The sequence below is a fragment of the Pygocentrus nattereri genome, chromosome 15 (assembly GCF_015220715.1).
Source record: "Pygocentrus nattereri isolate fPygNat1 chromosome 15, fPygNat1.pri, whole genome shotgun sequence".
NCBI lineage: Eukaryota > Metazoa > Chordata > Actinopteri > Characiformes > Serrasalmidae > Pygocentrus > Pygocentrus nattereri.
In genome coordinates, this window is record NC_051225.1 from 19,854,751 (window position 1) to 19,870,757 (window position 16,007).

Below are 16,007 nucleotides of genomic sequence, written 5' to 3' on the forward strand. Positions count from 1 at the left end.
GTGGTGACAGAAAAATGTTTCTTAAAGGTATTTCACAGAGAGTTGTTGCATGACATGCTTATAAATATGCTGCACGATTTCTGAGACATGGCTGTGTTTGAAGTAGCCTACTACATACTGCTCAAGTACTGACTGTGCCCAAAAGTACTGAGTAGTTTGTAGTATGTGACCAAAATGAATTTCCTCTGTATGCCAAAGACACTGTGAGATGTACAACTTAGGCCAAATATTCCAGTACGCAGCCAGAGCTATTTTCATGACATACTGTGTGCCAAAATGCGACACGGCCATTTCAGGAGGACATAACCACTGACATAACTGCTTGGATATGTTTAATAGCCTTGAATACAGCCAATACATTAATAACAGCAAAACAAAAATGTGACTATTTCTTGCTGCACTCAGCTCATCAGCTTGCTCTTTTGTTTTTGGGTTTGTAGGTTTGCTTAATTCATCCATAATAAACTTACTGCATAGAAAATGTGGTTATAATAGTAGTTAACTTATTAAAGTTGGTCTCAACCAAACAATCCTCACAGCATCTGCACAGTATTTTCAGGCTCCTGTGGAGTCACCCAGTTTATTATTCACTCAAACTAGCTTATGTTACTCACTATAACTGTAATGAAATTGAAATGACTCACCTTTTAACAAACAGAGGAAAACAGGTATGTTTTGAAACCGCAGAGCTGACGTTCTTGAAGTTTATTTTTGGAAATGGTTAAAAAAACAACATCCTGCCCTCTGTATTGTATGAGGTGTCCTTTAAAAATTAGACAGGGCACTTTCTTAACCAGAATATAAATGCTTATGCTGAAAAACATCTAGCAATGGGTTTTTAAGCACTTACTTGCATGCTAAGTAAAATGAAGCTGGTGTTGACATGGCCTTGATATTGACCTTGATATAATCATGCTCCTTACCTGTAGTACGGTGCACTGCTGTAGTGCTATACTGGATACTGGATGGTGGTTGGTGTAGTTTAGTGGTTAACACCTCTGCCTTCTATGCTGTAGACTGGGGTTCAATCCCCACCTGGGTAAACACCCTACACTATACTAATAAGAGTCCTTGGGCAAGACTCCTAACACCACCTTCGCCTACCTGTGTAAAACAATCAAATTGTAAGTCGCTGTGGATAAGAGCGTCAGCCAAATGCCATAAATGTAAATGGATACTGTACTGTATATTACTATGAAGAGCAGCATACAGTATATACTGATACAGTACACATTTTGCTATTTCACACACAGCCATAAAACACAGCCATTGTTTTATGATAGTTTTGTAACAATGTTTTCGTGTAAAATAAAAATCTATTCATGATCGATGCTGTAATGCGAAATAGCCCCAAAGATTTTTTTTTCTTTCAGATTTGCCAATATTTGATCAATAATGCATATAAGACAGCTTTTGTCTTATTAAGGTTTTGGTCTAAAATAGATTTTTTTATCCATTCATGATACATTCGGAGCATTGTAAGAAAAATGGTCCCCAAAGATTTTTTTTCTTCATATTTGCCACTATTTTATCAATACTAGATATAAAAACTCACATGTAGGTCCACTGGTTGTTTTGGATAGTAAATAAAATGGCTACATTTGTGTTCTCCCAATCACCACCTGTGCAAAGAAATCATAATAGTAGTTGGTACATTTCTCTACAACTGACTATTTCTAATCAAACTACATCCTGTGGAATTCCCCTTTAAAACCAATTCTGTTATCTCAAATTGCAACAGGCTCACTGTACCAAATCATAGAGCTGGCATTTGAGGGCTACTGGTGAAAAGCAAGTATTTAGAACCACAGAACTGTGTGGGTTCTGTGTGTGGCAAATGTTGACTATTGCAGTGACGTCTTGTCATATATTCATTATTGGCCTTATTAAATATTATTGAATATCTGTTGCAGCCTTAGCTCAATTAAAAAAAATCCTGATTTCTTGATTATTGGTCAAAATAATCAGTATTTTACTTGATTACTAATGTATTTGATGGTCAAACAGATCTAACAGCTGTTAGGTATCCCACTGAGAATAGAGCACCAGTACACAGTGGAAGGTTCTGTTCCTGTTAAACAAATGCTGTGGTGTGGTAGACAGGGTAGACAGGGGACACAGGGGACGCTGTTCAGGAGACTGGACTCTATTTGTAACTATACTGCAGGAAAACCTCTTTATTTAAAAAAACAATCTTGCCAAGGATGGCTGAGATCAATAACTCCCAGATTTCCTTGATATTCCTCGATAAAGGGGCTTCGGTTACAGTCTGTGCTAACATGCTGTGCCTAGAATGCATTATCATAAGACAAAGGCAGAGATGGATGGTGGGGGAAATGAAGTTAAAACACTGCAGCTCATGTTCTACCAGTTTATTTTCTTGCTTTAGGAAGACAAATTCGTGGTCAGTACTTGTTCAGTTACTACATGCTTACAGAACCGTTTGAGCTTTTCTCTGTACATGTGAATGCACATGGTGTGCTCTTTTTCCTTTAAGCTTTCAAGTCAGCTTTTCGTCAGCTGGGGGTTTGAAGGACAGAGTTAATTGTATGTTTTTTTATATATAAAGTCTAGAGTGTCAAGGTCACAGTCCCACCCGAAACCTAAAGTCTAACCTGTTTACAGATAAAGAATGGCCTCATTTATTCTGCTTAGGTCTGTGCAGCCAGTTAAAACAGAGAAGCACAAAAAAATCAATGCGTGGCCCAGAAGCGTGAAGAAATGGCCCAAAGCTTCTTATTTTTGCCCTACAAAAGTTCAAATAATAGCTCCACAGCTTCAAGCTTCAACCACACCTGAATCCTCCAAGGTTATGGAAGACATGCTGGCATTGATTTTCTTAAGATTCTGTGTGTGGGTGCCTGCACGACTCACCCAGACGTGCATGTGTTCAAAGTGAACATTTGTGGATATCTGTTTTACTTAATGTAGCTCCTTTTTAAACGCATTCTTTCAGATATATATAAATACCTAGGAGCTTTAAGGAATTAGACTGTTGAGTTTCCTTTTTAAACGCATCCTCTTCAAGACCTTTTTTTGCTCTGCAATGTGGTTATTGATATTCTGGTGTACTAGACTGTAAATGTGTGATGGCGCCTTTACAACGAATGCTTCAGTGAGTCAATGCATATTCAGGGATGAAAATCTTCTATTCAGTAGCGATAATACATCTCTCCAGTTTATTATAGTGCACTTGCCTGCACTTTAAAGACTAGTATATATTCTTATATACAGTACTGTGTGAAAGTCATAGGTGCCCAAGACACATTTTCAAAATCTATTTATTTGTGTAGAATGTGTTTATTTGCTGAGAAAAGTGTTAATATTTGAATAAATAAAATTGATGATGTAATTGATGATATTAACAAGTCTCTGTGGCGGCTGTGAAGGTGTCAAGGAAGATATGGACCCAAGAAATTCTTGTTACTTTTTATTGTTTTTATGTTTATTTGAATTATGAGTATGACTTTATTCTAATGTATATTGTGATAAACTCACTGCGGAGGTAAATTGGTTACAAATTTGCTTAGATCCCTAAAACCTTCGCACAGCATTGTAGTTTCATGACAAACACTGAATGACTTGACTCTTTCTGTCACAGGAACATTCTCTTTGGGCTGAACAGACACACTTCTGGATTTGCCATCTTGAAGGCTGCCCAGGAAGATGTGAATCAGTCGTTATCCCAGGTGTCTACCTCCATAAGCTCGGCTGAAATGCTCATCTGCAGTGGACTTGAACTCTTTGAGAATGATGGCTCTCAATGAAACAGACACATCTCACCAAAGCACTGTACACCAACCCCAAACTCTTCAGGCCAAAACATCACAGTTCAAGTCTTTTTTTTTTCTTAACTTGATAATAGAGTGCATAAAGCGTGATCAATCTACAGACCTGTCAAGCTTTGAGAAATACTGGACGGACTCAGGAACACGAGGTATTGGACGTTCCAAGGTACAACGTGTCTTGGGTATTGTAGGTCATTTTCCTGCGTTCAAACACGTAAGATTAATGGCAGAGATGGTAGAAAGTTAAACTGTATAACCTGCAAAGAAGGAGGACGCTGTCCTCGAGGGCAGGAGGACTTACAGAGGCACCAGCACAAACTGTGAGAATGATGTAGACTAGTTTAGTGTTCCTTTTAGTGTCTTAAGTGAATCAGCCTCAAGAAATTTGATGTTCAGTACTTTTCTAAATGTCCTAGTGTGAAGTGTGATTAACCTTCTTCAAGGTTTGATGTAAAGGTTCTGTACAAATTTAAAGCTTTTTTAGAACCTGACATCCAATCTGGGAACCATTTAGGAACCTTTACTTTTTAGGATTGTACAGTACTGTGCAATAGTCAGTGACCTCTCTTTGATTGTTTAAAATACAAGTCATATCGGTCATTAAGTACAAGTTATTCATTTTTAGCATCAGGAAAAAAACATAAAATATATTTAAAATTACACAGAAGCCTCAAAAAAGAAATATGATATCTAATTTTCAGTGCTTTGTGTGTCCACCCGTCAACTTTATTACAACTTCCATTCTTTTCAAGAGACTTTCTTCCAGTTTTACAAAGAAATCTGCAGGGATGTTTAGTTCACTTTAGTCTTAGAAGTTGGTTGCTCACAATTCTAGTAATCCCAAACTCGTTCAGTGAAGCTGAGGACTAGAATCTGTCCAGTTTTAATGATCTAACCGCCCCCCCCAACCCCCTTGACTTTCTTCTTCCTTGTGCATGTGGATTATATCTAATCCCTTCAGAAATATCTCCTGAAAAATGAATAACTTAATAGCTGTTTTGACTGGAAATGAAATGAAGGATGGTCTCTGACTTCTGCACAGTGCAGTGTTCTATAAGATCGTTTGTCTGTTCAGGCTGACTGAGAATTTGAACTCAGGAAAGGTTAACGAAGAATTCATATGCATTTTCAGCATAGCGAGAAGCACAGCGGACATGCAGACATGACAAATAACGTAAATAAGCAGTCGGGGGATACACAGCTTTGAACAGAATGCTCTGGCTCAGCATCTTTATTCTTGCTGTGCCTTACAATCAGTCATGGTGGAGCATGGCTTCATAACACACACAAGATTGATGACTGCCTGAGCTTAAAAAAATACTGTATAGTTCTGGCTGACTTGAAAGAAAATACCAACACTGTGCCAGTTTCCCAAGAGGATTATTTCATAGACTGGAGGGAAGAGAAATGGTGAAAAAATCAGAGGGGTTAAACATCATCTCTTCTGCCTTTTGATGGATCGAATTACAGATTCTGTGTTGATCTCGAAAAAGTGATATTTTTTCCTTTTTGATACTTGTGCTCTGAGGAAGCAGCCTGGGCTCGAGCTGGTGTTTGAAAGAAGCCGTGTATGTGCAGATAATACACAATCATCAGATGTTTTATTCAAAGTATTTGCTGCTTGACAATTGAGTTAGTCCTATTACAAACAACATGATGGTTACTAAGAAGTTATTTGTGTGTTGGTTTGCACATTAAAGAGAACTGTGTGAGTTGGGGTTGGTTTTCTGCAATCAGTAGTGTGTTATTGCACCGTTTCTTTTTTTGTTTGTTTGTTTTGCATTTGCACTATTGCTGTGTTTAAGTGATTTTTGAGAAGGAACTCTGGGTTTGGGAGCTGCAGATGTGGACAAACCTGCTTCACTCTTGATACTTGACTTGCCTTTTTAAGTATGATAAACAGGCCAATTAGGAAAAAATTGATTCAGGGAATCCAGTTGGACTACAAGCTTTAAATTATTAATGTGCCTTCAATTGAGTCAAATGCACCATTACAGCCAGATCTTGTAAGCAGCGTCAGTGTTGTATATTTCATGCATGTTTTTGCAAGCACCAAAAATGTATGTTTGTATTTATTTGCAGCATGATTCATTCATGCAATTTAATATTGAAAGAAGTTGATCTGTAGCACACCTGGACATTAGCACAATCAGCAGGCTGTCCAGTGAGACCTCTTTTTAGTTTGAGTACAAAAGAATAATTAAACAGTTGGTTCATTTAATCTCCTAATGTGAAAAGCTAGTCTAGACTGTTACTACCACTAATTAAAGGGGAATTCCACAATTTGCATAATTCAGTCATGAGGATATAAACAGTCATTCAGAGTGGGTTGATGTGAAATGATCTGTTGTACAGAAACCAAGTCAAAATTGTTCATAGTAGTGGTGACAGAAACCAGATATTTGAAATATTTAATGAAACCAAAAGAACATTATTACACGGAATAGGTATGAACACACTGCCCAATAGCTGAAACACTGTTTTATGACAGACCTGAGTTAAAGTTTTGACCTAAAATCTATTTTTACGCATCTACTCATCAACATAGGTGGTACAATTGTCTAAGCATTCACCACAACTTAAGGAGACTGTAAGTTTGACCACCAGCAAAGCTGCCAAGATTGTGTGATTTAAATATTCCCAGTTAGCGGGGACTCCAAGTAAAAATTATATTGTATAACTAAAAACGTTAGGAGAACTATTGACTGAACTAAAAAATATGAGATGGGTGAACTTTAGAAAAGCTGTGTAACACATTACCTTATAGTTTTAAAGCAAGCTGACTTTTCATTTTGCATAGTGTATTGAAGCTACATGCAGGGTGCAGTAAAGCAAGATAGTCTTATTTTTCCAGAGATAACACTACTTAGCCATTTTCAACATTACATACAAAAACTCAGAACACATGTATAGGGGTAGTAAGAGAACTGATCATTCTGGTTAGTGAACAAAATAGCCTATCTGCATTGTAGACATTGCGAACCCTGGGGCCGTATTACAGAAATATCACTGAAACATTATATTAAGTCACCATGACAACCTCAGTTTAAGACAGTAATTATTATGGAACAGTTCCTAAGTTCATAATCTTATCATACCTCCTGATAAGATTATTACAGAAGCTTCCTAACTTGTGAAATTTCATAAACACTGTCCTAGCTTTAGGACAACCCCAGTGGTGTCTTAACTTCCGTTTCTACCATTTTCAGTTGAAAAGAGAATGTTATCATTTTAAGGCAACTGTAACAGGCAGTATGAGTATGAGATGTTCACTGTGACTAGCATAAAAGTGCTAAAATGTATTCTTGTTTGTCATACTTGCCAGATAAAATGTTGCAGTGATGGCAGTGAATAATGAGGAGACAGAGGTAAATGTGAGGCTGCTCATTAGGAGGAATAACATTAAAGCAGCTCACACACTGCCAAAGGAAACTGAAACTTGAGCCAAATAACATGAGTGAAGACAGAAGTTGCCAACCCAAACGTTAAGAAGAGCCATTTTGAGCCAACCTACTTGAGAGCCACAACATTTTATGTCCTTTTTACCATCTTAGCTGTAAAGTCTTGGTATGTGATAATGTCCTAGTATAAGCTAAAAAATATAATGTAAACGAAAATGCAGATTTAAGCCTTAGATCAGCTTTAGCAACTTTTCTCACATCTCAAATAGCAGGAAATGTTTCCTCAAAAGTAAAATAGTTTCTTGTAAAATGACTCTCAATGTTCAACTTTTTATGAGAAATCTGTTGTCGTCCGCCAGCTTCTTGTTCAAAAAGAATGTAAACCCATTAAGGTGGAACAGGAACATTTAAACAAGCTGGCAAATGAGAAATCTCTCACTTTGCCTTTTTGTTAACTACTAGATAGGCGAGACCAGCAGTCTACAAGCTAACCTTTGGGGTCAAAAGTTGGCGAATTAGCAGTTATACATTATTGTTTAACACTACTTATTCCTAAAACTGTGTGTACTGCAAAGGATGATTATTTTATTTTTACCTAAAAATCTAATTCTGCTGTAGAGCCACCACAGGGCAGGACAACAGTTGCATGTTGGCGACCCCTGAGTTAAGATAAGATGCTGTAAAATAATAAGATATCATTCTTAAATCAAGGTATTTGCTTCTGTATTAGGAATTTCCCCAAAAAATGTGTAACTTTCCTCTCATCACCATTGTTAAGAAATCCACAGTGTACCAGTTCAGATCAAACAACTCTGAATGCTTTGTTTACACTTCAACAAATTAGGCAGACATTTAGAAAAATTGGATTTCCTCTTTATTTAATGAACGTTAAATTTACTAAATACTGTCAACGTAATGCAGTTCACCCTTAAAAAGAAATAAACATTTGCACCTAAGCATTGGTCCATATTAACTGCAGCTGACACACCTTCAAACTGCTATGTGTAATAAATGATCATTAGCTTGTATTAAAGTGAACTGGCAGCTTGTTCTGTTGCCTTTGAGCTTTCCCCCACCTGTCATGTACATAAATATGAATGCAAATAATTAAATCTAGATGCTGTTTGTGTTCCTCCTAGCTGAGCATTGTTCCCATTGTTTTATTCAAGTGTACAGTATTTATATAAAGTTCTTTTCTAGCATAATTAAAATCCCATTTTTATTTGTGAGTTTGTTTGAATGTTGAAGGTGTAAATGAAACAAGAAACTTGTGCAGATTATTTGCTTTGCATGCTGTTGACACAGCAATCATCAAACAAACAGATTCATGCGCATTAATACACATGACACTTTGTACTCTTTGGAAATGTAATCAATTGCTATGTGAGTAAATATTGTTAAACTAACAAGCGCACTGCGCTGAAGCAACTGTTTCTGTTAGGCCCTGTTCACACTTGGCATTTACATGCGTCCTGGGAGATCATTAGTGGACAGCGCTAAGTACAGGTGTGAAACCCATATGATGTGTCTTGGAGACACACCGCAGTCCAATCACTTGAACCAGCTTTGGAGGTGGTCAGGACACAATATGACCACATAACATTATAGTGCAGAGTAGCAAGCAATTTATTTATTTTATTTATATAGCGCTTTCTACAACAGGTGTTGTCACAAAGCAGCTTTACAGAACAGTCAGTATTACAGAAAGAAAAAGAAAAGAAAAATCCGGGTCCAAGCCCCCATGAGCAAGCCAGTGGCAACAGTGGCAAGGAAAAGCTCCCTAGAAGAGGAAGAAACCTTGAGAGGAACCAAGACTCAGAAGGGGAACCCATCCTCCTCTGGTTGACACCGAATAGCAAACATTGTTACTATGAAGTTTTATAGAACAAAGGGGGAGGGGGTGTGAATGCTAAAGCGTCTTGCTTAATCAGCTGCGTCATCACAACAAAGACCAAAGCAGCTTCATTTTTCGCCTCCTCTGTCGTTTGTTTACAAATCCTGTTAGCGGTTCATGTGGTGTAAATGTTTATAACAGCACTTTCATTTACAGGAACGTGAACTCAAGGTACCTTTTTGTCTGACAACAAACGCAGATGTCAGTGGTCACTAACGTGTGTGGTACTTTTCCCTCAGTCACAAAATCCAATCACTAGAGATGCATGGATATGCCAGGTGTGAACAGCTGTACATCTCACTGTCCATTTTGAAGCTCAGATCAGTCAAGATGGATGTTAATACCTAATGTGAACATGGCTACTGGTCAAACTTTGAAAATCATCCAGTTTGAGTGGCAGCAACCTTTTTCACAGGACAGTTATTTATTTTGGTGTGTTCACTGTCAGTTTGATGGTCTTGTTGCACCTCACTGAATTTCAGACAATAAGCAGGGACTTTTACCCCACAGTCAAATATAATGCTTCATTGTTTTTGCTTCATTTCTGATATTTACTTTTCAAAACTGATGCATGTTTTCCTTTTTTTTTATTCAGTCTGCATTTAAGCTGATCCTAAAGCAATAAATGTTGACGCAAGGCACCTGTTGAAGTCTGTTTCATGTTTCTAAGTTGTGTACATCCCAGAGAAACTTAGCTATTCTCCTTTTTTCCTCATTTCTCACTTAATGTACAGCCGCTCTGATGCTTCCACTGTGAATCATTTTAAAGGGACCTTTAAAGCCTCTTAATCTGTTGCTTAATTATATAATTGAACTTGTACGCATAATAATGACTTGTTGATGTTGGATAATTCACAGGGAGGATTATTTTAGTTCATCTGATAATACTGTACGCCTACAACCCTTCCAGCTTTAATGCCTGAAAAGGTCCCTTGCCTTTCTTAATAATGCACAAGGGAGGACATTAAAACTTTAATGGGAACTAGTAAAGATTCCAACGCTGAGACTGTTCACTTGGCCATCTTCATTAAAAACAGGATTAAAAAGTTCACCCTTTATGATGCGCTGTATTAGAACAACGTTTGGCTTGCTCAGAAAATGGAACAAATTAGTTTTCAAAAATGGGCAAAGGTTTGAGGGCGCCCCTGGGAGGAATGACAGAAGTTTTGGGTGGTTTAAAGTGTTAAAGGAGCGGGTAGATAATAAAAGCTAATAATTATTATAGTATCATGCATTAGAAATGAAGTAATATTTTAAGTTTTGTTCAAAAATGATTTTTTGAAAGGCAAATGGGCTATTCTCATGAACATGACTGGTTGCAATCCATCTTGATATTAAAATGATAAAAACATAAAGTTACATTATGCAAGACGTGGGGATGTGAATGATTCAGACGATGTGCGTGTTGAAGGGTTATCCATAGAGAATTCAGTGAAAACTTAATGAGCCACATCTTCCAAGGATATAAGTGAATTACTTACTATTAATGTCATCATGTCTTCATCAGTGTAATGCTGAGTTTGAATATGTGACCTGAACATTCAGATCTTCATTTTGAGTGTGTGTGTGTGTGTGTGTGTGTGTGTGTGTGTGTGTGTGTTTCAGACCATATCATCCATATTTAATCTGGAAATACTTATGACATGGTCTGAAAACTCCCACGAAATCTGACCTGAGGCCTCTGACTTTTACATCATTATGTCAGGGTAAATTGCAGCAACACACTCACATCTTATTTTAGCATTTTTATTCTTTGACTCACTACTTTCCCCCCCAATTTTCTCCCCGGTGTAGCTGTATTAGCTTGGTCTGTCCCATTCAGACAATATTAGCCTTAAATCAGCTCTGCTTGTGTCTTTTAAAGCATGTATGTCGAACTGGTGCTGAAATTGCGAATTACCCTTACCCAGAGAATCCGGTGTGTTTAATGGGGCAGCGTGCTGGAGTGTGCAGTGTGTTGACCAGCGAGGACTGGAGCCTGACACATGTGATCAAAAGAGCTGAACGGTCTGATTCTGAAAGTAAACACTCTCCTTCATATTCACCAAAGGGAATGATATTTTTAGAGATAAAATTTGCGCTGCTCAACACAGACGTACTACGAGCTATGTAAAGAAATACACTACCCATCGTCCTTATAAAGAGTTCCACCAATCAGAGTCCTTTCTTTGCTAATTTCAATTGCAGGCTTTGGCGCTAGACACGCGTGAGTGGGCCGCTGTTGTATAGAATAAGCGCAGTGTTTTCCAGTTAAAGAAGAACCGGTACTATTTTACAGATGTCAAGGCGAAATTACGTATTCATTACGTATGAAGAAAACTGTAGCATCTTGGCAGAAAGGAAATGCCAGGAAAGCCACGGTTTCAGCTACGAGAAGCGCTTTCGATGAACACCAGCAGTAAAGGAACAAGGCAGGCGCGGGTAGCAGGCAAGGTCACTCCTCTCTATTGTAGACAAATACCCACCCTAACTAACCCCACTGTCCAACACAAGAGTACCTAATGAACGCGTGCATACGCTTAAACTAATGCATAACGACATAAACGGCAACACTTAAGGTCCCTTTTGCAGAAAGGCGCGGGGTCAAGAGCAGCTGCCACAGCATGTGTGAGCCATGTTATACTATACATGCATATAACCTGCTGTACAGCGCGCATATGGAGTCGGTGTCTTTTACTCCTTTCAGCTGAAACGCGTTTCTTGTGTTTACCGCGACAGCGACGTGTCAAAGCAACGTTCTTGGTGACGGGTGACGTGTGACGCGCACGCGCAGCGCTGCAGTCCACTGCAATGCTAGGAGCGCAGGTGAAGGCGAGGCGCAGACAGACAGGGGAATAAACAACAAACGCTATGATGGCGACTGCTGCGGAGGAGGTGTGCCACAGCCGTCCCATCACACAGAGCAGTGACACATCTGTGTCTTTCAAACTTGCACGGAACAACCAGGACAGACCCTGGACTCTGAGGTTTATTTATCTGCAGTGCTGTGAGTATGGGAGGCGGGGCTCTATGTGCTTGTGCTTCTATCGTGTTCAGCCCAGTGCACACTTCACCCCACAGAGAGGAGATAAACAGCAGTCATTCACAACCGAATGCAACCCAAATGATCACCTTCCTGAGCGCTGTTCGTTCTGTCGACATGATAAGAGACGTTGCGTCATCTCCAGCCCCACCACCATCCATCCATCCATGCTGCCTGTGCGTTATGGACACCGAAAGCCGGTGTATTTGTATGTACAGTACTGTGCAGAAGTCCATCTGGGAAATTCATGTGTACACCTGTGTCTCTCGATAGTAAGCATCGATTTTTGTTGTTGTTCAGAAAATCCCACTTAACAATACATACATGTACATACAAATATATGTTCATACATGCAAACACACAATAAACAGTATTTATGTGTCAGTGTGTGCGCTCAACCGTTTCCATAGCTCTCCTCAGGGAAGGCCACTGTTTACAGTTACCGTCCAATGCCTAGTTTGGCTAATCAATACTTCATTAAGTTAAGTCAGGTGTGCTGCTGATGGAATTTAGTCCACACAGTGGCTGGAGTGCTTTGAGAATCCTGAGAGGTATGGAAACAAAACTTGTGTTCTTCTATCTGTAAATCATGAAATTACTGATACTTTCTACGGTTTCTATTTATGTTACATTACATCGTTATGTAGTGATATTCCATGCAAAACATATTTACTGCTGAGATTCCATGGTTTCCTAAGAATTTTGCTAAGTACTGTATATACTTACCCTGCTGAAAAAAGCACAGGTTGGTGTGCACATTTTATGTTTGTCTAAGCTGATCTATGCTTGTCTATGCTGGTTGGCAGTTCTGGTTTTGGTGTGTAATATATATATATATATATATATATATATATATATATATATATATATGTATGTATGTGTGTGTGTGTGTGTGTGTGTGTGTGTAAAATAAGCCCATCAGAAGTTAAGTGAATATATATATATACATATATTTCTCTTATGGACACTTTATTTTTTGGGGATTAGTCCATTTGTAGTGGGGAAGCAGTCTCAATCAAGCCAGGGACTGATCTAACTGAAGCACTGTTACAATTATAAAGTTGTATAATATGGCCTTTTTTTTAGTTATTACACCTCAGCTAAACCTCAACTCATTTTATATTCTGTCACCTTTTCCCAATGTGCAAAAGATCACACCTGTATTTCCTTTAATTACCTGACCTATGCTGTGTCTCTGATATGAAAAGAGGTCAAAAAGCCTAAAATTCGAATGGACATGGTTTCTATTTACGATCTATCAACATAAGTATCAGAATTTTTTTAGATATTTTTATTTCTGTAATAAATTGATTCAGTAAGTAGTGTCTGGCATGCACCTGTTTCCTGGGCCCCAATAATGGCTGAGCTGTCAGGAAGGCAGGGCCCAAATTCTGAGCCCAATTGAAACCCTTCAAAAACACAGGAGAGAATAAAATCAAGGATAAGGAGTTGGGGGTGGTGCACACGTACCAAGTACATTTTATCAGCTCCACTTACTGTACATGTGCACTTTATAGCTCTACAGTTACAGACTGTTCATCTGTTTCTCTGCATATATTGTTAGCCCATGTTTACCCTGTTCTTCAGCGGTCAGGGCCAGGTACTATTTGGGTGGTGGATCATTCTCAGCACTGCAGTAACACTGACATGCTGGTGGTGTGCGCTGATACGAGTGGATCAGATGCAGCAGTGCTGCTGGAGTTATTAAACACTGTGTCCACTCACTGTCCACTCTATTAGACACTCTTACTTTGTCAGTCCACTTTGTAGATGTAAAGTCAGAGATGATGGCTCATTTGCTGCCCAGTTTGTGTTGGTCATCCTCTAGTCCTTCATTAGTGGTCAAAGAACGCTGCCCACAGGACGCTGTTGGCTGGATATTTTTGGTTGGCGATCTATTCTCAGTCCAGCTGAGGTGTTTAAAACTCCAGCAGACCACTCAGACCAGCACAACGCACACTAAGACACCACCACCACGTCAGTGTTACTGCAGTGCTGAGAATGATCCACCACCCAAATAGTACCTGTTCTTTGAGAGTCCATGGGGGTCCTGACCACTGAAGTACAGGGTAAAAGGGGGTTAACAGCTTATGCAAAGAAACAGATGGACAACAGTCTGTAACTGTAGAACTGATAAAATGTACAAGCTTAGAAACATGGAGGTGGTCATAATATTATGTCTGATCTTGTGTATATATGTATATTTAACACAATGTATATTTAAAACAACAGAAATGGAGATGCAATGTTTTGCCTTGAGACTGATATGTACATTTGGGCTTAAGCAACGTCACTGCATTAACCTCTGTTACTCAGTACTGTAATGACCTTTCTGACATTCTGTCTGAAGCGTAGAAGCATCACATCCTTTGTCTTTCTCTATTTGATCTTGTATTGCTGAGAGATGGATGTGCGAGTGATGGAACTGAAATATGGCAATGAAATCTTGAAAGTCATGGACGTTTGTCAGTATGCAGTTCCAAGTTTGTCAGTATGCAATTCCTTAGTCTTACAAGCCCGAGATAAACCTCTCCTTCAGTGGTTGTTGGTTCTTCCACCAGTATCTCACATTGACCTGCACTCTTCTTTTTTCCACCGCTTCTCTCCTACATTTCAGCTTGCATGAACTCACTGCTCAGTCATGCACCGTATTCCGTCCAGCGTTCACTGCATTGTCGATATCCATTATCCTTAATACTCAGAAATCAATTCAGCACCTCAACAGCACATCTCCTTGCTCCCGTACATCCAGCTTATCACACATGTACGTACTGCCAGGCCTTAATCCATTAATGAGCTGTGTTTGGAAATATTTTGTGGGGAAACTACATTCTCTCGCAAAGTTGGGTGGCATCTTAATTAAAAGGCTATGTAAAGATGTCTCTAGAGCTGGCAGATTGCCAGAGTAACTGATATGAGTGTCATTAAAGCGCCATTATGGTTACTTTGCTTCCGCTCACATTGTCATCAATCATCTTGACTGTGAGTGTGAATATAATTTAGAGTTCCCAAAGGACAGACTTCTAAGGCAATCTACATGTTATATGTATATAAACTGAATGACGGTATGCACACGTGTGTGTGTGTGTGTGTGTGTGTGTGTGTGTGTGTGTGTGTGTGTGTATGTGACGCTAGTCAGTGAAGCGATTCTGTCCATTTAGGGTCAGTGGAAAAGGGAGACAACACCATCTCACTTTACTGTGATTTTTCATGGCATACTCCTTTTTATTATTAAGTGAATAATTATAGGAAATATTTATTTTTAGATTACAGGAAATAACTAGTTCCTGCGGTTTTCTATACATCAACACTTGTTCCTATGTTTTCAGGCAAATCAGGCCACACATGCTGATTTCTTGATGGCTTTCGTGTTCTTGTGCATCCATAATTAATCCCTTCGAAAACATTTGCAATGTAATTAGAAAATCAGATGTTATCTGTAGTGTCAGCAAAGTCAATTTCCAGTTTTTGCTTTTTTCTTTTCATTTGTGAGAGCTGCTCTCTTTTCCATGAGCAGCTAATCAGCAACATCTTATTAATATGCATCAAAGCAGTGCTGCATCATTTTTGTAATTAGGTCAGAGGAGACAGTGTTTGGTATGAAAAATTTTAGTCTTAAGGCTGTGTGGCTTTTAACTAGCACATCTTATGAAAGGTGGCATATCTTAGGTTTTTCTGTATTTTTACCTTTGCAATCCGTTTGCAACAACTTTTTATGCCTTTATTTAATGAATCTAGCAGGCTGCTTTTGGTACTGCACCCTTGATGATTTTGAGAAAATCAGGTTTACCCAAATTTCCACTTGCCCCATATGTCATCAATCAGACAAAACATATTGGGTGGCCAAATTTTGTTTCTTTAATTTAGCACTGAGCTATGAGGCGAATGTTGCTAACAAACAC

At 38.8% G+C, this 16,007-nt stretch overlaps 2 protein-coding genes across 4 annotated transcripts in view; both read left to right on the forward strand.

Annotated features, from left to right (window-relative positions):
- LOC108442514 (inactive N-acetylated-alpha-linked acidic dipeptidase-like protein 2) overlaps nt 1–5,521 on the forward strand; it is a 352,526-nt gene extending 347,005 nt beyond the window's left edge. The window contains exon 14 of the mRNA XM_017722591.2: nt 3,602–5,521. Coding sequence (XP_017578080.2) covers nt 3,602–3,767 — 166 coding nt within the window. The 3' untranslated portion in view covers nt 3,768–5,521. The remainder of the gene's footprint in view (nt 1–3,601) is intronic.
- Nucleotides 5,522–11,790: 6,269 nt separating this feature from the next.
- Nucleotides 11,791–16,007, forward strand: part of si:ch211-51h4.2 — a 162,275-nt gene continuing 158,058 nt past the window's right edge. Inside the window, exon 1 of one of the 3 annotated variants that reach the window (XM_037545287.1) lies at nt 11,791–12,069. In XM_037545287.1, coding sequence (XP_037401184.1) covers nt 11,934–12,069 — 136 coding nt within the window. In that variant the 5' untranslated portion in view covers nt 11,791–11,933. Of the gene's footprint in view, nt 12,070–12,089; nt 12,378–16,007 lie in introns of those variants that run through there. The other 2 variants (XM_017722588.2, XM_037545288.1) reach the window with 2 other exon arrangements.